The following is a 27,195-nucleotide window of genomic DNA, read 5'->3' on the forward strand; positions in this document are numbered from 1 at the left end:
TTGCAAACCATGTGTAGCGTGTTGGCGGTACGTGCAGTGATCGACCTTGTAGACTCGGACGAGTACCCAGGGAAGGCGCTGCTACAGTACTTTCTGGGAACTTCCCGCTCATTATTTTATGACGTACTCATCGCCGGTCCTACTGCTGAGCAGCCGCCACCATTTTATGCGTATGCTATAAAAACATTGTGAAATATCCAGTCTTCCTTGCCAAGCCTAAGTTTCAAAGAAAGTACGGCAAGCGAAGTGTGCGGAAAATTGGCAATAACCCAGTTAGACAGCCAACATATAAGAAGGTCACGCGGTGTGCGTTGGCATCAGCTGACTTCGGCGGAACCTCCGTCTGATGTTCGGGATTTCGGATGGTTAATTTGCGTGGCTGGGAAATTCTCCCGACGTACGTGTGACCGTCTGGCGAGATTCGGCGTTGTGCGTTCCGCACGGTGTCCGCACTGCGGCCACATTGAAACATTAGAACATGTCTTGTTTCACTGCCGTGTAGCGGCAACGCTTTGGGCCGGATGTTCGGATTCACACTTCGAATGAACACTCGTTCGAATGATGTGTTGGTGAATTTTCTGATGTGTGCTGGTGCTTTTGTTTTGTGGAGAAATCGTGGTGCTTCATGTCTTCGAGCCCGGCCGCAACGGGCAATGTTCCCACTGCTGTGGCGTCCGCTCGATTTTCATGAGTCACTTGGAGCACGAGGTGGCAGCTCTAGAAGAAGAATCTTTCCTTTTGCACTGGTCTACGCACTTTATAGTGGTCAGGAGCAACATCCTGAGCATTTCCCTTGTGCCGTATTGAGGTCAGTATAGTTTATGAAGTCTTTCTGTTACTCTGGTGAACTATCGGTGAAGTGATTTTCTAGTAGCTTGTTGCCCATCCCATACAATTGTTGTGCAGTGTGAAGTATGATCACGTTGCATGAAAAATGACTGGATAATTCTGTTTGCAGGGCAGCGCTGTTACCACTGGTCGCTGCTCCCTGATATGTGGGTAACAATAAATTCTCTTTTTGTGTGCACTGGAGCCGTGCTACGGATATCCCGGTAGTGGTTTGTCCTAACGGTCTCCGTTATTAAATGGTGGCCATTTGTTTTCTGTGCCATTCAGTTACGCCCCTGACGAGCAAAGAGCTGGGAGAGGGCGCAATCAGGCTTCTGCCGCGCGTGTCCCTTAATCCTGGGATTCGCCGCGCGAGAAAAGGTAATATGAGATGGCTATCAGTGATCGCCAGACGAGGTGAAGTGAAGGCAGGCGCCCTCCTGAACAGCGCAAGCCGGCATCGAGCCCGGGATGCCGAAGATTTTTTAAACGGCGCTTGTTGCTTCAAGAACGGCTTCGCTGCAGCCCCTCTGCACGCAAGCAAGCTGGATGTGGTCTGGGACACCGGAGTCGGCGGGCACACGGCCGCTCGAGGCTCGAGCATATAAACGTGCTTCTCATTCCATCGATGCAAAATCGTAAACGTCCAAGCCAGAGAAACATTGCCGCAGTCAGCCATAGTGGTCATGAATTGGAGACGTAAAAGCTACAGATGCCAGCGTTTACGCTCTAGACCACAGCGGGTCTCCGCTGCTATTTTGTGAGACAATGGCTACGTCACAAAAAAAAATGAAAGGGAGCGCGCGAGAGACATGAGAGCTTTACTTATTTCTCAGCTAATAACAAATCGTTGCTCGTCAAACAAAAGCCGAGAAAGCTACGAAGCTTATCTTTCAGTTAACACAAAATTTAATTCGGCCTTCATTGTCCCTTTAAGTAAGAGAACGATAAAACGCGAAGTTCAAATACTTCGACAGGGTCGTAATGACGCAGTCTGACAGACGTCGCCTTCATAACGCTAGGGACCGAGGGTCGAATCCGCCCAGGAGGATCATTTTCTTGGGGCGCCTGGTGCATTCGCTTATCGTTTTGTGAAACTGTGTAAAGTTTGCTTTCCTGCAGGGAGTTCTGGCGCCACATGAAACATCTCAGTGAGGCATAGAAAGCTTGGCTTTCAAACCCAGAGTTTTTCTTTGTAGCTCCCTTGGGAACTTTAAAGCAAACACTCCAGTGCCCCTCTCAAAAAAAAAAAAAAAATTGAAGCCGTTCCACTCAATTTGAAGTGCAGAGCAGTGATTCGCCATAATGGGTTGTAGGTCTTATCCGCTCACTGCTACCACCCAACGCATTTCAAATTTCCCGCCTTCGCAGTTCCCGCGCGCCCCCTGCCTGAAAAAGCGCCAGCGGGAGTTCTGTTCTCTTTTTTTTTTTGCTTGCTTTTCCTCCCGCACGTGCCGGCGTTCAACTGCCACTTTTTTTCACTCACCATCGTAAAAACCAACCCAAAGAGCGTTCCTAACTAAATGAACGCGGGCGCTACCGGTTAATTACGTATATTTTGCCTCAAATGTACCTGCAGTTTTCTTTGCGCTAAACACCGGGGAGATGTGTGACAAGCGCCAGCGGTTCACAAGTTTCGAACGCTTATGGCTATATAAACCGCTTGGCTTTCGAAGCCTCTGGGTTACGCCGCGACGACAGCGAATACAACGGAACGCCGTGTGGTTCTACTTGGTCCAGCGAGCGAGCTACGACGACAAGGCGCGGCCATGAAGTGCTCTGCACTTAAAAGGCATCTCGCAGAAAATGGCCTCTACCCTTCTGTACCGTGTCCTGCTCTGCTCTAACCGTGCACACACTTCAAAAAAAGCACTCAATGATCAACTTGGCACGCCCATATTTTGCAACATTTCTTTTCGACACGGGTACAGCTGAACTGGGCAGTGCATTTGGAACACAGAATGAAGCTACTGAAGAACCATGTAACAAGTAACAAAATCACTTTATTGTAAATACAGAACGAAGCCTATGACGGATTTTGTGCCAACTAATAAAAGCACTTCATTGCAAACACGGAAAGTAGCTTACAAAACAACAAGTACCGAATTAAAATCCCTTTATTTTAAAGACAGAACGAAGCTTTCGAAGAAGCACGTGCCCAATAATAAAAGAAATCTACTGGCTGTGTTTAGCTGTGGTCAAGACTATATACAAATTTCTGAAGTCTTCGCAACACTGGCTGGTCATTTGAGAATGGGGGAAAAGAAGTGGTGCTTCTTGGATCCTGATGCAGCGCTGGAAAATAGCAGAAGTACAATTCAGTTAACTTATTATTGCTACCAAAATTGTTTTCAGTAATGAAGCACCAATCTCGAATTTTTCGAAAAAATCAGCTTCGACTGGACAAAACCTTGGATACGCAATCCGATATATGCGCATAACCTGACACGCAATGTGATCAACAGTCATGGCATTTGAGGCTTTTTTGTGAAGTTACTGCTGTAACATTAACTATCTAATGCCGATTTGAACGGGTGAAACATCAAGGTTACTGAATTCACGCGATTTTTAACTATGATCAACACTAAGCACGAGAATTTTCAGTCGTATGATGGGAAGGACAAGCAGGAAGAGCCTGTCCTGGTAGTTCACGTCCTGCGCTCGGAATTTTTCGTGCTGACAGGAGGTTAACAAAGCTGCTAGTTCCAAAATCTGTAAAAGATATGGCTAGTTATGCACTCTGTGGTATTGATTTATTGATTGATTGATCGTAGGGTTTAACGCGCAGGCGCAACGCAGGCGATGAGGCGTGCCGTAGTGGAGGGCTACTGATTAATTTCGACCACCTGGGGATCTTTAACGTGCGCCGAAATCTCGTACACACGGGCGTTTTCGCTTTTCGCCCCATCAGAAAAGCAGCCACCGCGGCCGGGAATCTAACCCGCGACCTCGTGCTCAGCAGCGCAACGCCTAAGCCACTGAGCCACCGCGGCGGGTGGGTACCGGCCGATGCTTTTCGTGCATTTGCGGAGAGCGAGCTTGCGCAATTCGGGGGGTCGTCGTGTGGGTGGGGGGTGGGGTTCGAGCCACTCCGCCCAAGTACCAGGAGAAGGGGAAAGGTAGTCTGCATATGTGTACATTGTATAATCCCTGCATAGTCCCACATATATGCTGGTTCTTAAGGAGCCCGTGACCGCGGCGTGGGCACCTAGGGTAGCCAGGTTTATTTTCTGCGTATTGTGAAGTGTGCGATAAAATTGGCATCACTGCTGTCTTTACGCAACAATATTTTTAATAAACAAAATTTAAGTTTCGTCTTTATGGTCCCATTAAAAACTTCCCATTTACTCATATCCATGACTCTCTGCCATCAGACCTGTGCCTCTTTTCACAGGCTGTGAATTATTTTCAAGATGGCGTGTTTCTTTGCTTGACAACTTTCCTAAGGCAGGGATTAACCTTTCACTCTTCTTACGAATGATTTACGTGCTAGTACGCTACTTGTATATGCCCTCCAAAAGCCCCCTGTAGAAGTAGCCTCAGTTGCCCGGTACCACATTGTTTAATTACTACGGCAGCCTCCACTCAGTCAAATGCATCTTAATGTGTATGGGCCAGAATACAAAGCTGTTATATTTAGCGGATTTCTTGATATCCTGGTTGATGGCGTGAATGTGATTTAACGTTAGGCAACCTTTCCTAAATTGGCCCGTTTCTTCAGTTCAAAGAAATTTACGAAGTTCTTTATGCGATTCAGGCATGTGCAAATTAAAATTTCCCCTTTTGAATCGGATATGCAGCGTATAAAGGATTCTAATTGTCATGAACCAAGCGAGGCATTTTCATACTCACCGCAAAAACGGAAGCTCATAATTTCTCAAATATGGCTCAGTAATAAAGAATGCTCTAGTAAACACTTCTGTATGGTTAAAATACAGACAGATATGCTCTGGAGATAGCGATTCGCCTGATACCGCAGGCCTTCTGGTGAGTCATAGTTTTGTTAAGATCATACTCCGAAATGACTCCTTCGAACGTGGTACTGTTTTTATGGGGAACTTGTAGATTGTCGATCATGTGAAGTTTGAGGAGTTTCCTTAAGTTCCTAGTTACGTCAACAAGGATTTCGCCCGAGTGCTTTACAGTCTGTGCCCTCCACACTTTTAATGGACTTACCAAAGAGGAATATTCATACCAGTGTGACTGGGGTACTTGTTCACAGATTCAATGACCACGCAAAAGGGAAAGTTTTCAGCCGGTAACAATAGGAAATAGGCCTTTGAGCAAACCAATTTCGGGGCCTGATTAAATTTAGCGAAGAGTTTAACATACGATGAGGAAAAAGGAGGGTGTTCGAATGAGCCTTTGGCTCCTGCGCTCAGCAAAGTGCCGGAGCACCCTGCTTGGTAAACAGACAAGGAGACCACTGGATAGAGCATGTCTTCTTTGCTGGGGTTTTTTGGCGCAAGGGCATCTAAGGCCAAGAGCGCCATTGCTATGATGAGGTAATAATGTGCTGATGAAATGAGTGCAAATAGTGCATAAAATTACTTCGGTGTAAAGGGCCGGATCCAAAAGATGAGTGAGGGGCGTGATGAGGCATGGAATGAGCTAACGGTGTATAGGGCCATGGTAAATAGAACCCTACGGATGAACAAGGTAATGAGGTGGACGAGAATGCTACTTTCTAAAACAAACCTGCTTTAAAAAACCGATGTCATCAAGGTATTCTAAAACTCTGCTGAACTCGAACACAGGACAGTCTGATAAAAACATTGCAATGTGCCGTGGCATATTCTTACGGTACATTTCCGGGAAATAGCGTCTCCTTTCTGGTTCCAAGGCCGAGCACTCAACCAAAACATGGAGGACTGAAAGACCCTCGCCACATCTGGCACAGTTTGGCGGCTGGTCGCCAGTCAGGAGGTAGGAATGCGTGCCATGTGTGTGTCCTATTCGTAGTCTGCATCGCCAGACCTCAAAGGCCCTGTTTTTTTCCCTGGCGGCTGATCGGCAAATTATAGGTTGTACCAAGTGAAGCTTGTTTACTTCTCCGTCCCATTCTTTCTGCCAGAGCTGAAGGAGTATGTGTTTTGCTGCTGGTTTCATATCCAGGTAAGGTGCTTGCGTGATGTCAATACTGGTTCTTTCAGCTGCTCTAGCGGCAGCCTGGTCGGCTTCCTCGTTGCCAGCTATGCCACAATGGCCAGGAACCCAGCACACTATAATTTCTAAATTTAGCCGGTGTGCTTTGTACAGGGCTTTAAGAAGGGCAGTAAATGTGGGATTCTTGGTGCCCTTTCCTGTGGACAGGGCCGTGACAACGCTGAGTGAGTCTGTGAAGATAAGACTTTTGTGTTTTGATGATGATGATGATGAAGTTGAGGTTTAATGGCGCAGCAACCTTTCGGTTATAATGCGCCAAACACAAGGTAAGAAGATATCAATGTAAATTAAAAGTTTTGCTCAAAGTATCGTAAATATACAAATGATTATTTTTAAAAACAGTTCCGTGAGATGAAGTAGCTAAAACTGGTGTAAAAAGCCAGTGTCTCTGAAAAATTCAAAAAACTTTAGTCAAATGTACCATCGGTTCATCACCAAGTAAAAGCATTGGGTGTAATAAGGGTATACAAAAGGTGTATAAAGCTCTAAAATGTCTAATGCGGGCCGCTTCTAGGTATGGACAACTTATTAGGATATGTAGTACAGTAAGAGGTTCTCCGCAGTGCTCGCAAATGGGTTCCTGTTCCTTTTTCAACAGGAAGCTATGCGTCAGCACGGTGTGACCTATACGCAGCCGGCACAAAATAACCTCGAAGAAACGATCTCGGTGTCTACAACTTTTCCATTCAGATACGTAAGGTTCGACCAGATGTTTTATTTCTGGTTTGTTTATCCCATTCAGACTGCCAGTACAATTTCATTGACTTTCGTATGATGTTTCGAAGGTCCTGGTAGGGGAAGCTTTAACTCTTATTTCAAGATGCTTGGTCTCATATGCTGCTTTATCAGCGGTTTGATTTTCTGGGATGCCGATATGGCTTGGTACCCAACAAAGGACAACTCTGACCCCTGCTAATGTAAGGCAGCACAGTCGGTTTTTTAGCTCACCTACAGCTGCATTCTTTGAAGGGACAAGGGAGGTTACAGCATGTATGGCATTCAAAGAATCTGAAAATGGCCACTTTTTGTACTCCCTTTGCTACTACATCTTCAACAGCTGAGGTTATACCAAGAATTTCCGCAGTAAAAACGCTACTCTCATCAGCAATCCTCTTTGCTACTGTCACCGGTGGATTGAAAACAGCAAAACCTGCATGACAGAAGGTTTTTGAGCCATCAGTAAAGTAGTGACAATAGTTACTGTACTTGTCTTTAAGTTCGTGAAATTCTTGGCGCATAATTTGGTGTGGAAACATCTTTCTGTCGTATTTTAACAAGGATAGATCACATTCGACTGCCCTGTGGTCCCAGGGGGCCACAGCATCCGAAAAACTCAGAAGGTTTGACGCGCATATCTTGAACGAATACCGAGACATGTATTCCTCCAAACGACCCGCCGCGGTGGCTCAGTGGCTAAGGCGTTGCGCTGCTGAGCACGAGGTCGCGGGTTCGATTCCCGGCCGCGGCGGCCGCTTTTCTGATGGAGGCGAAAAGCAAAAACGTCCGTGTGTACGAGATTTCGGCGCACGATAAAGATCCCCAGGTGGTCAACATTAATCCGGAGCCCTCCACTACGGCGCGCCTCATCGCCTGCGTTGCGTCGGCGCGTTAAACCCTACAATCAATCAATATTCCTCCAAACGAAGGGCAAGAGGGCGGACCACTCTGGGCTTGTTTGCATACAGTTTCTTGTACCTATTCTCAAACACTTCACCAGCACAGGGATGGTCCTTTATACATGCTGTTTTGGCTACGTATACTCCACTTAAGTATACTCGACGGTACTCCAGGGGCCATTCATTGCACTCAACGTAGAGACTGTCGATGGGGGAGGTGCGATATGCACCTGTGGCAAGTCTGAGGCCCAGATTGTGTACTGGGTCAAGTGAGGTGAGGACAGATTGGCGGGCTGACCCATACACGATACAGCCATAATCAAGACGAGACCGAACCACCGAGCCATAAATTCTTAGCATACATGTGCGGTCGGCACCCCATGACTTGTGCGACAAAATTTTCAGTATGTTCAACGTTTTCATGCAGGTCATTTTGAGCTTCTTTATATGAGCTCCAAATGTCAATTTCGAGTCAAATGTGACACCTAAGAATTTGTGCTCGCGGTGTACTGGAACGGGTACATTCTTAATTTTTATATCAGGGTTGGGATGCATACCTCGTTTTCGTGTAAAGCACACACATGCACACTTCTCGGGAGAAAAACGAAAACCATTTTCACCCACCCATCGTTGTAACCGATTTACCGCAGTTTGGACCTGCCTTTCACAGATCGAGAGGTTACACGAGCGAAAAGCGATCTGCAAGTCATCCACATAAAGGGAGTACATGACTGGCCGGGATATAACCTTTGCCAAAGAATTTATCTTGATGACAAAAAGGGTCACACTCAGTACACTGCCCTGAGGAACTCCATTTTCCTGAGGGAATGTACGGGATAGTGTATTGCCAAGTCTTACATTGAAGGTTCGTTCCTGGAGAAAATCTTCAATACATGAAAACATTCGCCCTCTGATTCCCATTGCTGCTAAATCCTTGAGAATTCCATAACGCCAGGTTGTACCATAGGCATTTGCCATATCAAAAAATATGGCAAGGCAGAACTGATTATTAACAAAGGCATCTCGTACCGTCGTCTCAAGCCTCACCAGGTGGTCAGTCGTAGACCGAAACTGCCGAAACCCACATTGAAACCTATCTAGATAACCAGAAATTTCAAGAAAAACCAACCTAAAATTCAACATCCTCTCAAAGGTCTTGCACAAGCAGCTGGTCAAAGTTATGGGTCGGTAGATTGATGGACACTCTGGGGGCTTGCCGTCTTTCAGTAATGGTATTACGATAGCCTTTTTCCATGCTTTAGGCAGCCTACCTGTTTTCCAGATTTTGTTAAAGAACTCCAAAATCACTTCTAAACACCCATCACTTAAGTGCTGCAGAAAGGCATAGTGAATAAGGTCAGGGCCAATGGAGGTAGCCTTGCACTGAGCTAATGCTCGTTTCAGTTCATACAAAGTGAATTCTTTATTATATTCCTCTGTGTTATTGCTATAGTTTTTAATCTTGAACTTTTCAGCATTATTTTTATGTGCCAAGAATTCTTGTATAATTTTTATCACTAGAGACTTCTATAAAGTGGGCACCTAAAACATCTGCTTGTGTTTCCAGTAAGTTGCACGCACCGTCTGTAGAGAAAAGTGGTATGCTGAACCGTCTGTAGTTGCCTTTAATTTCACAGAAATGGTCCCAGACATTTTTTGTGGGAGTGGCAGTATTTATTGTACCTACAAAGCTTTGCCATGAATTCCTTTTGGCCACTTTTCTGATTTTCCGGGCGGCAGCACGGGCTGCTTTAAAGCTCAGACAGTTCTCTAAGGTGGGGTACCGTCTAAATACACCCCATGCCTTGTTCTGCTTATTCCGGGATTCGCGACACGCATCATTCCACCACGGCTTTGGTTGCTTGGGAATCCGTCCAGATGTCTGGGGGATCGCAACTTGTGCAGCTGTAAGAAATTCCTCACAGATGTAGGTATTTGCCTCATCAATGGACATGCTGCTGTCAAATCGATCAAAGGAAACTAACTCCTCAAATCTTTCCCAATCTGCCCTCTCGAGCTTCCATCGGGGTGAACAGCTCTTTAGGGAAGGAAGGGTTTGCACTTCGCGCAGCAAGGCAGGAAAGTGATCACTTCCATATGGATCATTCACAGCACTCCACTCATAATCCATCTGGAGGTCCGGCGACCCAACACAGAGGTCTAGAGCAGAGAAGCTTCCATTACCTGCAGAAAAATGCGTCTTATCTCCGTTATTGAAAACAACTAAGCTGTTGGTAGTTACCCACTGTTCAACGAGTTTTCCCCGGCTATCTATTCTTTCACCTCCCCACAAGTAGTGATGAGCATTGAAATCTCCCATAATAATTATTGGAGCTGGAAGTTGTTCAACGAGGTCATTAAGTTCCTGTAAGGACACATGATCTGATGGTGGCAAGTACAATGACACAACAGTGACAAGCTTGTTAATATAGACTTGTGCTGCAACAGCCTCCAGCGTAGTGTTAAGTTGTATCAACTTGAGAATTGTGCCTGGTGCCACAGCCAAGGCCACACCACCTGAGGCACGGGTGCAGTCTTCTCTGTCATTTCGAAGGAGGTGAAAGTTGCGAAAGATGTCATGTCTTTTCGTTAGATTTGTCTCCTGCAAGGCTATTATTTTGGGTTCATATTTGTGTATAATTGCATGAATATCATCTATATTGTGCAATAATCCACGGCAGTTCCATTGGACTATTTGAACCATATGGGTGTCTTCTAGAGTTTTCGTTTTCGAGGTCAAGTAGGTGTGGACGAAGACATGCTCCCAGAGGCACTAGGGCAGACCTCCATCTCCTCCTCTACCTCTCTTGCACTGCCTTCAGTTCCGTGAATACCATTAGGGGGACCAGGTGGTTTTCCCCGGCCCTTTGGCTTCTGCCGAGGGTCAGGGGGGTCCCCAGGCCGTTGCCGCCCAGGAGCAGCACCTGCAGCAGTGCCACTTCCTGAAGGCGCCTTCCTCTGAGGTGCGTCGACCGTCACCCGAGGAGAGGAGGTCGATGGTGTGGCAGGGGTGGGGCCTGCACAGTCTTTTGGTGGCTTAGAAGCCACACCAGTTTCTTTGGTGGCCGGGAGCTTGGCTGCCAGCTTGACTCGTTTAGGGGGCTGTGGCTCTACGCAGTTCCCCTGAGTGGACTGCGCCAGTGCCGGAAATTGAGGCAGCCCCGCCCCCTGACGGGCTACCTCAGCAAAGGACCCTTTCTGGGTGAAGGCCAGGCGTCGTTTGGCCTCCTGGAAGGACACATTCTCTTTCACCTTGATCGCTAGCAGCTCTTTCTCCTGTCGGAAGCGTGGGCACTTCCTGGAGTACGCGGGGTGTTCACCACTGCAATTCACACATTTGACTTCTACATCACAGGCGTCATTTCCATGTTCGGTGCTAGCGCACAGTGCACAGGTCGGTTTTCCACGGCATGACTGCTGTGTGTGCCCGTACCTCTGGCAGCGGAAGCAGCGCCTGGGGTTTGGTACGTACGGTCTCACACGTAGATTCAGGTAGCCTAGGTGTACGTTGTCGGGTAAGGTGGTGGAGTTGAAGGTTAGAACCAAATGTTTTGTGGCAATTTCCTCATCTTTCCTGCGGATCTTTATTCTTCGCACTGCAATAACTGTCTGTTCTCCTTTAAACCCCTCCAGAATCTCATCTACAGACACATCAATCAAGTCTTCGTGCGACACTACCCCCAACCTAGTATTTAAGGTGCGGTGGGCAGTTACGTGAACCTTGTGTGTTGCTAGTTCTTTCATTGACAGCAGGGCATGTGACAAATTTTGCTTGGACCTCCACAAGGAGATCCCCGGTTGGCAGTTTTTTAACACTGTAGCTTGGTCCAAGTAGATTTCTCAGCTCTCTGGCAACGGCAAACGGCGACACTTTCCTCAAGGGCTTCTGAGGGTCGTCAGATTGCATCACCAGAAATTTCGGGAATGTCGTCTCAGTCAGTGAACGATTGCTGTTCGAGCTTTGCGAGGCAGTAACTTCGGTGCGCCCTCGTTTAGGAGGGCGATCAGGGTCAAGATTTTTCTTTTCCATGAAAAGTAAAGTGTTCGGCAGCGGTGCTGGCCGCCCACCAAGGAGCCCAACAAGGGAACGTGACTTTGTCACGCCAAACATACAGCGCTACTATAACCCCATGACGTCTAATCAAGGCTGATTATAACCATAGGGTTAACCCTTGCCGCCAGAGGGGGAAAAGAGGAAGTTCAGGAAAAGATTAGGTGACAGGACAGGGATGGAAAGGTGACGGAAAAGAGAAAGGAGAGAGAGGAGGGATAGGAAAAGGCGACTAGCTGATTTCCCCAGGGCGGGTCAGTCCTGGGGTGCCGTCTGCAAGAAACAGGGGCTGAAGTTGCGTGTTTCAGCTGAGGGGCCGTAAAGGTCCGAAAACAACCTCAGCGTCAACTCAGCAACCAGGATTCCCTTTTCCTTGGACACGGCTAAGCCACGCACAGCTGGGGCGTGGGTGGGTCCAACCCACATGGGCTCGGGGTCCGCGGTGTCGCCACTACCGTCACCTTTAACTCGCAAGGTGCCCCTGCGGGGCTTTTGTGTTTTGCTTGTGATAATGTGGTCCACAGCCAGATATACTCCGTGTGCTTCTGCTGTAAATATGGTTGTGTTTTTATGCATTGTTTTTGCTATTGAGAGATGCTGTCCAACAACTGCACAGGCCACAGCCGATTTGGTTTTCGATGCATCAGTGAAAAACTGAGCAGCCTTGTACTTGTCTTGGAGGTATGCGAAGTGCTGTTTGACTTCCAATAGTGAGCCTTTCCTGTCTACTTGTCTAAATGAGGTGTCGCATGATATGATGCTCGTATCCCAGGGTGCCACGCGTTCATTTGGGGTCATTTTGAGGGTGTCATCAAACGAGAAGGATAGTTTAGTGGAGATGGAATTGATCACCAGTGGAAACGGTTGAGCTAAGGAAGGTCGATTTGAAAAGAGCAGCATTCTTGAGTTATCTCTTATCAGGGAGTCACATGGGTGCTCAGGCTGTGATGTACCCTTCAGGGCATAGGTAATACCAATAAAAGTTCGCTGGTACTCCAAAGACCAACAGTCTGATTCAGCATAGAGGCTCAGTACTGGACTAGTGCGGAAGGCCCCTGTGGCTAACCTGATGCCCAGATTGTGGATACGATCAAGCATTTTCAGAGCAGTGTTGGAGGCTGACCCGTAAACTACACATCCATAATCTAGGCGGGACAAAACAAGACTTTTGTACAGGTGTAGTAAACACTTCTTGTCGGTGCCCCTTTCATGTGTGCTAGTATCTTAAGCACATTCATTGCCTTCAAACACTTCAGTTTCAGATGCTTCAGGTTGGGGGTGAACGAGAGTCTCGAGTCAAAGATCAATTCGAGAAACTTATGTTCTGTTTTAACAGGAAGCAGCTGTCCATTTAAGTAGATTTCTGGTGCAGGGGCAATGCCCCTTTTTTTCGAGAACAGTACACAGGCACTTTTTGAAGGGTTAAACTTGAAGCCATTCTCATCTGCCCATTTGGAGAGCTTATTCACTGACAGCTGAATTTGGCGTTCACAAAATTAGAGATTGCATGACTTGAAGCCGATCTGCACATCGTCAACATACATTGAGTAAAACATGGTTGGCGGAAGTACAGTGCGTAGGGAATTCATTTTTACAATGAAAAGTGTGCAGCTTAGCATACCTCCCTGCGGCACCCCTGTCTCTTGTGTGAATGGTTTAGACAGAGTACTGCCTATCCTTACACGAAATGTCCGATCAGAGAGGTAGCTTTCAATTGTTTTTAGCATATTTCCTTGTATCCCAAGGGCACAAAGATCTCTCAATATAACAAACCGCCAAGTAGTATCATAGGCCTTTTCAAGGTCAAAGAATACAGACAGAAAGTACTGTTTATGTGCGAACGCATATCTTATTTGGGACTCCAAGCGCACAAGTTGGTCAAGCGTGGATTTTTGTTCTCGAAAGCCACACTGGAATGGACCCAGGAGCCTGTTTGCTTCTAGAAAATGCATTAATCTTCGGTTGATCATTTTTTCAAATACTTTGCACAAACAGCTAGTCAGAGCTATAGGTCTGTAGCTCGATGCAACTGCTGGGTCCTTCCTTTCCTTCAATACTGGAATAACAATGGCCTCTTTCAGCCTTGGAGGGATATATCCACTGTTCCAGATCCTATTAAAAAGTGATAGTAATGCAAGTTGAGTTTCTGGGTGCAAGTTCTTGATCATTTCATAGTGAATATTATCAGGTCCAGGTGCTGCTTTACCAAGTGTGTTTAGGCAAGCTTCGAACTCAGCAATAGAAAACTCAGCATTATATGCCTCACTTGGAGGTGATTTACGATGAAGTTGCAGTTTTTCTTCCCTACGTTTCAATTTAAGAAACTTGGTTGAGTAGTGCGCTGCACTAGAAACCGACTCAAAGTATGCTCCCAATGTATCCGCCTGATCTTCCAGAGTGCCACCAGCATCCAGAGTGCAACTAGAGGGCGGGGGCAAGTCTGCTGCCCTTGCAACTTGCGTATCCTATTCCATACTTTATTTTGGTCGGTGTAAGAGTTAATGCCCTCAATGTACTTCTCCCAACTCTCACTTTTTGCTATCCGTCTCACTCTTCTCGATTGGGATTTGATGCGTTTGAAGTTTATGTAGTTTTCAGTCGTGGGAGAGCTACGGAAAAGGCGCCATGCTGCATTTTGTTTTTTCCTAGCACTTTGGCAGTCCTCATTCCACCAAGGAATCGGCTTTCTTTTTGGGTTACCAGAACTTTGTGGGATACATTCACTAGCGGCTTCAATTATGCGCTTTTCGATAAAGGAAAGTGCGCTGTCGATGTCCAGTGAATCTAGATAGTCACGTGGAAGACAGGTGAGCTGTCGAAACTTTTTCCAGTCCGCAGACCCCATCCTCCATCGTGGCACACTGTTCTGCCCATGTGTCGACACTACCTTTTCTTTCAGCACGATTGGAAAGTGGTCGCTTCCATAGGGGTCATCCAGGACGTGCCAGTCCAGTAGTGGGAAGAGAGTAGCAGTGCAGAGAGCTAAGTCAACTGATGAGGATGTTTTGTGCGTGGGACTAAAGTATGTGGGCTTCTTTTTGTTCAATATGCAAGCTCCAGTGGAGACTAGTAATTTTTCTATCATTCGCCCTCTTGAATCGTAGTTTTCACAGCCCCAGAGAGGATGATGGGCATTGTAGTCTCCTGCTATTATGTACGGCTCTGGCAGCTGGTTCATTAGATTTTCAAATTCAGATTTCTGTAGTCGCTTGTCTGGGGGAATGTAAATGGAGCAAATTGTTGTTAGTCGCTGCAACCATACAACTCTCACAGCTACAGCCTCAAGTTCAGTTCTGAGTTTAACTTCCTTAGCTGTGGTTGACTTTTGAAGGATAATAGCCACACCACCCGATGGTTGGTTGGTGTTTTGCCTGTCCTTTCTGTATGTGATGTACTGGGGTAAAAGGTTTGTGTGTTTGCTGCTTAAGTGGGTTTCTTGGAGACACACTGCCAGAGGTGCATGCTCCCAGAGCAGCTCTTTAACATCATCCAAGTTTTTCAGAAGCCCCCTGCAGTTCCACTGCAGTACACTACAAAAAGCCATTGCTAGTATTGAGACGTTTGTTACTAAAGACAGGCTCAGCTTGTTAGCTGCCAGAGCCTTTTCCAGTGGGAGACACCTTAGGGAGCTCTGCTTTTTTGGTCAGTTCCTGGGAGTTCATACGCTCCAGCGGTTTGTGGCGATCCTTCGGCTCGAATGGCGTAGAGGATGGCTCACTTGTGTCCATAGCCTCCAAAGAAGGCTTCTTTGTTGACGGTTTGAGACCTGGGGCCTTGGCTGGCCTCCGGTTCTCCTGTGAGGTTACGACCGTCTCAGTGGTGTTAGGCAGCTGTGCAGACCGCGAGGCTGCAGCTGACACATTGGCCGTTTTCGGGCCACCATTTCCTGGAGGTGCAGCAGGTGTCGCTGCTTGCACCTGGGGGGGCTGATGATGTCCCCTCAGGCCCTCTCAACGAGGTCCCTGATTGGACAGTTGCCGCACGTGGCGCCGCCCCCTGACGCGCCACGTCGGCGTATGCTATCTTATGCGTGATAGCAAGACGCCTGCGTGCTTCGGGGTAAGAGATGTTTTCTTTTACTTTTAACGCAATTATTTCTTTTTCTTTTTTCCATTGCTGGCATGAGCGCGAGTATGGAGCATGGTCACCGCTGCAGTTGACACAGTGTGGTGGGGCAGTGCAACTTTCCGACACATGGTCGGTTTGGTGCATTTTGCACATGTCTGCTTACCCCTGCAACTCTGATCCGTGGCCGAATTTCTGACAAGTATAGCACCGGCGCGGGTTGGGAATGTAAGGTCTCACTCGGATTTTCACGTAGCCAGCTTCTACGGTCTCCGGGAGAACCGTTGTGCCAAAGGTGAGAACAATGTGCTTGGTGGGGATTTCTTTGTTTTCGCGGTGGATGACTATCCGCTGAACTTTGATGACATTTTGCTCATGGAAGCCTTCACGGAGTTCATTTTCAGTAAGGTCTAGGAGGTCTGCTTCACTTATAACACCACGCACGGTGTTCATGGAGCGGTGAGGACTGACAGTAACAGCGGTGTCACCAATTTTGTCAACTTTGAGGAGCTTGTCACATTGAGTCTTATCTTTAACTTCAATCAGCAGGTCGCCATTGGACATTTTTTGTGCCTTGTAGCCAGCCCCAATGAGGTTCGACAGACATGGACACAAAAAATGGTGACATCTTTCTCATTGTTGTGTTCTCATTTTCCGAGTGCATCACGTGAAAGCGTGGAGAACACTCTTGCCTCTTTGAAAGAAAAAATTCAAAGGTGGTTACCTCGGTGCGCCCCCTTTTAAGAGAGCGATTCATGGAAAAGGGGTTTGCAGATGCCATACAACAAGTATGTGTTCGGTGGCAAGGCCGGTCGCCCACCACCGAGCCCAACAAGGGAACGTGGCTTTTTCAGCACACGCTAACCGTACCTTGCCACTATAACCCTATGCTTGAAATCAAGAGTGATGTCTTTGCACAGGGTTAACCCTCGCCGCCTGGAGAAGCATGGAAGCAAACAAGGAAGGAGATGACAGGACATGGTTAGGAAAGACGATAGGAAAGCAAAAGAATGAAGAGGAGGACAGGAAAAGGCGACTGGCTGATTCCCCCCAGGTCGGGTCAGACTGGGGGCACCGTCTACGGGAAGCGGGGGCCGAAGTGGTGTGTTGCCTCTGCCAGGGGGCCATGAAGGTCCAAAACAACCCTGGCTTTGGCTCAACCCCCAGGATGCCCTTTTCCCCGGACACGGAAAAGCCACGCACAGCCGAGGGCGTGGGTGGGTCCAACCCACATGGGCTCGGGGTCCGCGGTGTCGCCACTACCGTCACCTTGAAACTCAAGGCGCCCCTGCGGGCACTGGATAGAGCATGGCCAAAACCCCTGTGCACAGTTCAATGGTTTTTAGTCCACCTTTTTAACATACACCCATGGTTGGAAACAGCCTATACATGGGTGTTTGGGTGCCACCACCCGAACTTCCACAACAACTGTCACCGAGAATGCGCAAAATTCCTTGTGCAGGAAGTTCTGTTGTGAACATTCACCCCAGGCCTGTGTACAAAATAGAAGCAAGCAAAGGTACTTTACCTTTTTGAAGCACACCAAGAGGTATTTTCGTCACTGCCACCTGTGCCGCCAGAACTGTAAATGGGGCCAAGGAGCTCGCTCCGTGGTGCTGTGGAAAAAATGTCTCTTAATGTGACTGCTGGCAGTGATGCCTAGAGTGATGACCACACACTGCAGTGTAAGCAAGTGCAGATTTTCGCTTGCAGCCAGCCACAGGGGTAGGAATCAAACCAGGCGGAACCATAAATCATGGTGGAGCACACTGATATGTAATTGCTTGTATATGAGGCAAGGGCCCACACTAAATGGTACATTTTTTTTTGCGAACTGCGTGGAGTGAATATTTGCACTTGCCATATTCACAACTCCTTACACATGCCGGCGGACGTTGCGGCTTTTGCATTTCAAAAACACCTTGTTTTGCAGATCTAATCACTTCTGTCGCGGACGAAGCCATTTGTGCTGCCAAATAAAGACAACCTTTTGGTCAAACCACATAAGCCTAAACGCCACGGTTCCCCCATGACGTTCACCTAGTTGACTGTCTGACGGAATACCTTCCGTCAGGTAAAAGCATGTTTGCAACGAAAACATCGTAGGTCACTGAGCAAGTCAAAAAAGCAGTTTGACGTTTCGGCACCCCTACGGGTGCCTTGTTCACAATGAGCATGTGCTATGGAAAACAATGCTATATATTAGGCATTGGGCGGTGCAGTGAGTTCGCACAGATATGGTGCAGATTGCCGTCCGTTGTGTTGATAGTGTCGGGTGTTACCCGAGTGATGGTGGACTCGAGCAACAGTCGAGAAGGTAAGTTGCGCTCGTTTATCAGCACTTTCGCCTCGTCCCAATCGACCACGTGTCTTGTCTTCTCACAGTGCTCCGCAAGTGCACTTGCTTTTGCGTGTTGTGCTTTATGGCAGATAAGCGACTAAGGCTATCATGCGCCAGACAGATGATTTTGTGTTATGTTTTGTGATAATGATCCGTTGTTTTAAAACATTACAGCTTGTTTCGGAGCATTGCTTCTTTTAAAAAAAGATTAAAAACAGGAAATTTTAACAAGAGCGTCCACTCCTAAAAGTAAACTGGGGTGAAATGGAATGTGCTGTTTGTAGAACAGCCTAAAATGCCTTCTGAGGGCCTCAAATTTCGCACATGACAGTAGAGGTGGTTCACTGTTAGCTCTTGGTCACATTCTTCCCATTTCGGTTTATCTTGTTTCATAAGAAGAAAGTTGTGTCAAATATGTATGTCCGATGCGGAGATGACATAAAATAACTTCCGATATTGCCTTCACTGGTTGACCTCTGCAAAAGGACACGAATCGGTGTGCAAGGAATAAGCAGGAACTACTTACAACCAATCCGTTTCCAGAGCACACAGAAAATACAATACGCACAGAAACGTGCGACAAGGATGTTTTACTATTCAGAAAATCATACACTAGTCATTGATCAAACGATGGTCCGGCAATGCTGGTCACTACTCCGCGGTTATTGGCACTATCACCAAGTGAGTGAAGAATCGCCACCACCACCCCCCCCCCTCTTCACTATGAGCTTCACTGCACAACACTCTGTTGTGGGTAGCACCTGTCGTTTCTCATTCATTGCGCACGTTCCTTAATGTGAATTTCTTTCCAACGGGATGACACAGCGTCGCCCTAATTTGCAACGTTAATTCTACAATAACTTCCGCAACAACCATTTGGTTTAACAAAACACAAAGGAAAACACAATGCAAGTTTGGTTCACTCGAAAGGTTGCCATGTGAGATGCCAACTTCAACAAACTTCAAACTCCTCAGCCAGATAAAAAAGACAGACGAACGATGATTTCTCAGCTACTCTTTCAGACTGCCCCACGTTGTCAAGGGGACATGTTATATATGTGCGACTGACAAAAGCTCATGCCGATAAATACGATTGTGCCATTGTATTGGTCCCCGTAGTTGAATGTGATTGAGGTGCTTCCGTACTACATGGAGTTACCACACTCATTACTCTTTGGTACCTCACTGATGATACCACTGCTTACATTGCTTAGCGCGAAATATGGAAAGGTCGTAAAGTTGGGAATTTTTTGTGCCTTTGTGAAAACAATGCCTTTCTGGGCTAGAATTAAGTTGAGCGAGTCGCGAAATACGTCCAAATAAAGCAAGTTGTTTGTTCTATTGGGGCCCTTCTAAAAAGTTTTGCATTACCCTGTCCCACCTTTCGAGAAAGTTCGTAGAGGTTTCCCCCAGTGCAATGTTGAACTAGGTTAAAACAAAAGTCCCCTCATTCCATCAAAAGTTGATCAAAAATTTAGATTATAGGGTTCATTATAGCGCAGCCACCATGTTTGTCCGGGGGGAATTTTGACAACAAATATAAAATAATATAACATATAAATAAATAATATAAAAGAATCAATAGAAATAGAAATGAAATAAATAATGTAATTGAATAAATAAAAATACACAAGTTTTCTTAATTTTCTCATGACAAAATTAATGTCGAAGCATCCGCTATAACTGTACTGTGTGTTTATGCGGAGACGCAAGCGAAACCCGAGCCGACGGCGCGCAGCCGGCGGCTCGGCCTGCGATGCGATGCGATGAGGCTTTGAGGGGGGGGGGGAGGTAGGAGGAAAAGGCCCGAAACTGTCTGGCGAAGGGTGCCGACACCTTATCAGGCCTATCCGACGAAGGAATTATGAGGGCGCGACCCGGGGAGGGGAACTGGAAAATAAAGACACTCTCAGACTGAACGCCAAACGTGTCGGTTGTATGTTTCTCGCGCTCCGCGAACACTACATGGTGGCAGCGTACGTTCGAACCTGCTACGAAGGCACCGAGTGTACGAAAGAGCGACATTCTTCAGAAGAGAACAGCGGGAAGGAGAAGGTGTCGAAGAGTTCGTCATTGAGCAACACCGACTGGCCAAGTTGTGCAGTTTCGGAGAACTGCATGACGAGATGATCCGGGACCGGATAGTAGTGGGCATCAGGGACCGCAAGCTGTCTGAGCTAATGCAGCTGGACGCAGAGCTGACCCTCCAAAAGGCCACCAACATGGCGCGACAGCCTGAAGTCGTAAAAGAACAAGCTGCTACGCTCCACAGACACAAGTAGGGAAACGTGGACAGAGTCGGCCAGACTCGTAAAACGACTGTACCTCCAAGAAATCGAAAGGGGTCTGCAACACGAAACAAGAAGCCGCCTGAATCCGAAGCAAAGCAGTGTATGTTCTGTGGCTACTCGCAGCACACTACAGGGAAGTGCCCTGCACAAAACTCGACGTGCAACAAGGGCCGCAAAAAGGGACATTTTGCCCGTGTCTGAAAAGAAAGAGCATCAGTCCGCGAGATCGTCGGTAGCAACGATGCATTTTTCAGAGCCGTCTCATCCAGCTGCGACGACAAGTGGATGGCTACTGTGGACATCAATGGGTCGCCCGTCACCTTCAAAGTGTACACTGGAGCTGATGTGACTGATTCCTGTGAAAACGTACCGGAGATATTTCAGGAAACGTACCGGAGATATTTCAGGGATCTTCATCTCCAGAAGCCAGTAAAGGTTTTGATGGGACCCAATGAGCGACAACTTCCTGTTTACGGCATGATAACGGCAGACATGTCATACCGCGACACGCCGACGAAAGGAAGCATCTGCGTTGTGGATGGTCTTCAGATGCCTCTCCCGTCAAGGAAAGCTAGCGAAGAACTAGGTAGTGATCCAGTCATCATTCAGAAAAGCGAAGCTGTCAACCCACAGGGTGAGTTTCCCAATCTGTTCTCCGGTCTTGGTAAAATTAAGCTCGCATACAAGATCAAGCTTAAAGAAGATGATGTACCGTTAGCGTTGACCACTCCTCGAAAAGTTGCCATACCATTAATGTCGAAGGCCAAAGCAAAACTTCAATAGATGGTTGAGCTTGATACATGGCGTCACGTTGAGCCGTGAAAAGTGCGAGTTCAATTTACAAAGGGTAAAGTTCTTGGGACACATCGTTGATACGCAAGGAATTCATGCTGACCCTTCAAAAGTGCAGGCTATCATTGACATGAGACCACCATCATACACTCAGGAGATGAGAAGGTTTCTCGGAATGGCAAACTACCTGATGAAGTTTGTCCCGAACATGTCAGAAATAGCTCACCCCATGAACGCTCTTCTAAACGCGAAAAGCGAGTGGGTATGGACCTCAGCCCAACAGAAAAGCTTCGAACTGCTGAAGAAAAAAGCTGTCTGAAGGTCCAGTTCTACGACCCAGAGAACATGACTGTAGTTTCAGCAGATGCCTCATCGTTCGGGTTAGGTGCAGTTCTGCGACAGAAGCAGAAAGATGGCGTCTATCGACCTGTCTATAGCGTACGCATCCCGTAGCCTGTCAGATACAGAAAGGAGGTACGCTCAGATTGAGAAAGAAGGCCTTGCTGTGACCTGGGCATGTGAGAAGTTCCAGGAGTATGTCACTGGCTTACAGTTTACCATTGAAACTGACCATAAGCCGTTAGTTACGATTTTCATGTCGAAACATTTGTCGGATATCACGCCCAGGCTACATAGACTAAAAATGCGCATGATGCGTTTTTCCTATAAAATGACACATGTGCCGGGCAAGGACCTTGTTGCTGCTGACGCTGTCTCGACAGCCGCTACCTCACCGAGATAGCACTGAGCTTGAAGAAGTTGCATGCTACGTTAGAAGCGTAATTGCCGATCTTTGTCAACTGACAAGAGACTTGCGGAAATTCGACAAGAGCAAGCGGCAGATCCAATTTTCAGCACGTTGAGCAGCTACTGCAATGATGAATGGCCCGACCGCAAAGAGCTCCCTTTCGAATGTAAAGATTATTGGCAGCACAGGTCAGACATAGCTGTTCAAGATGGCCTTCTCATGAAAGGGTCAAGGATTATAATTACTTGGCCCATGCGCAAAGAAATACTCGCGAAGATACACCAGGGACATCAAGGAATTGTTAAGTGTCAAGCAAGAGCCCGAGAGTCGGTTTGCTGGCCTGGTGTATCGACAGAAATCGAAGAGCTTGTTCGCCGATGTACACAGTGCATTAAAGAACAGGGATACAGACATGAGCCGTTGATGCCATATGATTTTCCCGATCGACCATGGCAGAAAGTTGCCATGGACCTGTTTCCCTGTGGAGGGAAGAACTACTTGCTTGTGACCGATTATTATTCAAGGTTTGCCGACATCGCCCTGCTTCCGAGAATGACAGCGCAGGAAGTCATCAAGCACGTGAAGTCTATTTTCGCAAGGCACGGCACGCCTGAAACAGTTTTCAGCGACAACGGGCCTCAGTTCAAAAAACTTGATGGCTCTGCTTTCCGCCAGTTCGCGGAAGAATGGGGCTTCGAACAGGTAACATCAAGCCCCAGGTTTCCGCAAAGCAATGGCTTTGTTGAGGCAGCCATGCGGATCATAAAGAAGAGCCTACAGAAAACGGGGGACAGTTATGTTGCTCTTCAGGCGTAGAGCCCCGCCACTTGCAAATGGCTTTAGCCCTCCGGAGTTGTTAATGGGACGGCGTCTGAGAATGTCTGTTCCGGCAGTGTCTAGTTCGCTAGATCCGGTTGTGGTGGACAAGAAAGCGCTCCAGGCGTGGGAACTGCGCCGAGAAGCCCAGCAGAAGAGAAACCATGACAGAAGGCACGGGGCTCGGATCCGCCGTGATTTAGAGCCGGGAGAAACGGTGTGGATAAGGAACCAGAACAAGACTGGAACGCTACTTTGATCGGCGGGGTCTCTGAGGTCTTACATTGTGGAGGTACATACCAACAACAAGGCTACAAGACACGGAGTGGACGCGTAGTCAAGCCTGTCCAGCGCGTGTAAAAGGGAAGGATGTGAGGGGAAGATGTGCTCTGTGTTTATGCCGAGACGCAAGGGAATCCCGAGCCGTCTGCGCGCAGCCGGCGGCTCGGCCCGCCCGACGAAGGAATTATGAGGGCGCGACCCGGGGAGGGGAACTGGAAAATAAAGGCACTCTCAGGCTGAACGCCAAACGTTAATAATGGACACACCTTTACATAACAAGAAATGACCCGGGAAGCCTTTTTAAATGCGGAGCATTTCTTAGGCTCGCGATGTCACTCGTCGATGTTGTCGGCGCCGTCCACACGCTCACTGCGCATGCGCGTCGCGTCGAGGCGCAGGTGCGCGTCTCTCCCCCGTACCCTCCTCGCTCTCAACAACAGGTGCGGCGGTGCGGGAGGAGCGCGTGTACCCCGTGCGCTCCGTCGCTCTCAACAACAGCTGCGGCGGTGCGGGGGGAACGCGTCTGTGCGCGCATGCGTCGTAGCTACCCGTGCGCTGCGTCGCTTTCAACAGTAACGACGGCAGGGCGTGTACACGTGATAACGGCGTGGTGGGTGCGTGGAAAGTTCGCGCGCTTGTGTACGGAAGTGTGCGCATGCGCGTCTCTCCCCCGTACTCCTCTCCCTCGAACGCGGGCGGTGTGTATATAAGCGGCGGAGCGCGCGTTCGGAATTCAGTCAAGGGCGTCTTTGCTTGGCTTTCGCTTGACTTGACGCTTTGCTTGACGGCACGAAGCAATAAAGACAGACTAACTTTACACTCCTTGCCTTCGCTTCTCCTTCATTCAATAAATAAGAATAATAAAGACGAAATAACAATTAAGCATTCCCAAACCATACCCAATTACGCAACATTCACGCGATACCCCCACCACTCTGCGACGCATTTACTCGAGTTCCCCCTGTGGGAAGATGCGGGCGGTTTTTTTTTAAAAAAAACGTAACAAAGAAAGATTTTTTAAAATAAAAACAAGAAAACCACCGATTTAGGTGACATCAGTAGACATCACAAGCTGAGACAAGTCTGCAAAAAATCCGGATTAGGGTAGCGCGCACATTGGGGACGAGATTTCCTTTTTTGTTAGTACTTGAATTGTCTGTCTTTATTTGAACAACAATACAAAGAAGAAAATATAAGTTTACTGACAGTTTTTAGAAACGGTATTCTTTGGTTTGTTACTGAATTTTCCTGTCTAGGGACGCGCTACTGCTGTCGAGGCTACTCATTTGGCCACTAACTGAGGTTAGGGACCTCAGTTAGCCGCTAAATGTCATTCGCCTCAAATGTCATTCGGTATTCTCGTGTAGCACCGAACTAATGACATTTAGAGCGGATGACATTTGCTGTAAATGTCATTAGATCTGCCGTGTGACAGGGGTATTAATTTAAACCCTCAGAGATACTGACGCATTGAGAAATTTCATACCCACGGACGGTTTTTCTCACTAAGAAATTTTCTGGCTTTTTTTCTTAAACTACTTCGTCATACGCAAGTTGTGACGCGCAGACTCAAAATCACATAATCTTTAAAATCATGTGCTTCTGCTTCCTTCCGCTTATTTTTTAATACCAGTAAAACAATTATATTTTCGAGATTTAGCTAAAAATTTCCAACGATAGAAGCTTCCGAGACTACAAACTTCGCTTGGATTACCTGTTCGGTGGAAGAGGGAGGAGGGGGATGATCGACGGACATCAGGGGAGGGGGTAACACCCGCCACCTGTAGGGGCGCCCCTGATAAGGTTTATCATGGCAATGCTACGCCTGAGCTATGAGGTATGCTGTAGTGACGGGCTCTGGATTAAGTTCGAGCAGCCGGGGACCTTTAGCGTACGCCAAAATCTAGACGCCGCCCTCAAGGGTTAACCCGGAACTGTCTTTGTAAAACGTTACAGCGACAATGATGAGGCTTACAAAATAAAAGGAACATTGATGGCGAATTTCTCCATACCCCAAATCGCCAAGCGTTCCCTCCTGCCACATTTTGCCTACTCACAGCACAGACATGTCAATAACGAGACTCGCAGCTTCTAAATCTTAATACTGAATTAAAGTAAACAGTTGGCACTTTGATACCAAATTCTGGAGACGATTGATTGATTGATTGATTGATTGATTGATTGATTGATTGATTGATTGATTGATTGATTGATTGATTGATTGATTGATTGATTGATTGATTGATTGATTGTGAGGTTTAACGTGACGACGCTATACAGTCGATGAGGTGCGCCACAGTAGAGTTCTCCGGATTAATTTTGACCACCTGGGGATCTTTAACGTGCGCCGATATGTCGAACACACAGCCGTCTTCGCTTATCGCCTCCATTAGAAAAGCGGCCGCCGCAAGTTCTGGAGACGAAAGAAGTGGCCAAGCTGAATGTCGTGTACGAAACACAAGGAACAAGCAGTCGATCGCACACACAAATAAATGGATGTTTCAACCTAACTGACAATTGAAAACAAAGAAAAAGGAGAGCTGGACGGCACTCCAAGACGCTCAGAGTATAAAAAACGGTCAAAGGACAGACAGAGACGGGAGCTAAGCATTCGACTTGTTCCTCTGTCCGTATGTTGTGCTCTGAGCGTCTTGGAAGAAATGCAATGCAGCAGCCGAGGTGCCTCACCTTGGACTTCTTCCGCTTCCTCTGTGGTGACGCGTGCTCTTGGAGGTGACCTCTGCTCGAACGTCGTTTCCCACGCGAGCTCCTCTTCCTCATCGCTGGCATCGGATGGAGAGAGCACGGACCCGATGGACTCCTCCATCGTCAGCAGCCTGCGATGCCAAGAAACAAAGAAAACACAGGAGGATCAACACTCAGAGTAACAAAAGAATCTGCATATTCCCAAAGCTGCTTCTAAGTGCTCCCCCTTTCTCCCTTCTGTCCTCTTCACCCGCTGCTACGAGCACCCAAGCCAACCACCAGCTGTAGTCCGAACGTCGCTTTACACACTTGTATATTACTAGTGAGCAGCACTTCAGCGTCCGCTACTGTAGCTTGGCGGCTTCTACCGCCTCGTAACCAAGCGAACGAAGGAAACACAGAAGATAGAAGAAACATGGAGGAGGAAAGTGTGGCTAAAATATGAAGGGGACGGCTGTATGCTGAGGTGGCCCCACAGAAGCTCACCACGTGGTGAGCTCCTCATTGCTTCCTTCGCTTTCAATAAAGCATCTTTCTCTTTCTCTCTTCGTTTGGTGGCTGATACGGACAACGTGACATTTTCGCGCGAGGTTAAAACAAAATTTACAACATGCTCAGCGGCGGCGCCGCGCCGCGAGATAACGGCAGGCAGCAGCGCGCGCCGCTGTACGTTCGCTGATAGCGCGATCACTTCCTGAGACGCAGCAGTTATGCGCCGTGACCGTGAAGACTGCAGTTCAACCAGCGCACAAATTTCGCTTAGGGAGTATAGTAATCGTGGGCCATTTTTTTGTGAACGATCAACTATCCTGAACTGAATACTACTGCGTGCTAAATTAGTACCACCAGCCACTGCCTCACTGTGATTGGCGCAACTACATTAAATCTCAGATGGGAATATACCAGCGCTGTTTCCCACAGAGACAATGAAGAGCGTGGCTTTGGCTGCACCATAATTGTCCTCCAATATCGATGGCCTTAATTCTTTAAACGGCCTACGATGCCTAGGGCGTAGTGCTCCATCTGATTCGCATGAGATGCAGGCTCAAGGTGTGGCAGGTACTTAAACTGTGTATCCAACTAGCAAAAACTATCTGGAATGAAACTAAAGTACCATAACTTCACTGAGACAGACTGGGTAATGTGAGCTGAATTATGAAATATTTGGGACCACTACGTCAACTTCTACTTTCCAAATGCTTTATATAAACCGCTCCCAATCGCAAGAAGGAACAACCAAGTATGTAGAGCATTGTGTAACAGAGCCCAACGCTTTCTCATTAAACAAGGTAATAAATAAGAATGGGCCAACCAATCTCCTCCCAAGTGAAAGAAAACGCACACCCCCGAATGAGTGGGCTCTTCCGAGCCTTTTTCAGTTCACTCACTTCCTGGTATGGCTATCTTCCACCTCCTTGAGGAACGCCAGGGTCTCCTCACGGCGGTCAGTTCCGTTCATCATGAACACACGGATCTGCTCTAGTTGGTATTGC

The 27,195-nt window shown here is 47.5% G+C and overlaps 1 protein-coding gene across 2 annotated transcripts in view; it reads right to left on the bottom strand.

Annotated features, from left to right (window-relative positions):
* Positions 1-2,811: 2,811 nt before the first annotated feature.
* Positions 2,812-27,195, bottom strand: part of LOC144144332 (uncharacterized) — a 49,368-nt gene continuing 24,984 nt past the window's right edge. For both annotated transcript variants that reach the window (XM_077675743.1, XM_077675733.1), the window contains exons 5-8: positions 27,091-27,194; positions 25,685-25,833; positions 17,255-17,342; positions 2,812-3,123 (exon numbers count right to left, since the gene is read on the bottom strand). In XM_077675743.1, coding sequence (XP_077531869.1) covers positions 3,072-3,123; positions 17,255-17,342; positions 25,685-25,833; positions 27,091-27,194 — 393 coding nt within the window. In that variant the 3' untranslated portion in view covers positions 2,812-3,071. The remainder of the gene's footprint in view (positions 3,124-17,254; positions 17,343-25,684; positions 25,834-27,090; position 27,195) is intronic.

This window comes from Haemaphysalis longicornis, unplaced genomic scaffold (assembly GCF_048455015.1).
Source record: "Haemaphysalis longicornis isolate Haplotype H1 unplaced genomic scaffold, Haemaphysalis longicornis Haplotype H1 scaffold_1, whole genome shotgun sequence".
NCBI lineage: Eukaryota > Metazoa > Arthropoda > Arachnida > Ixodida > Ixodidae > Haemaphysalis > Haemaphysalis longicornis.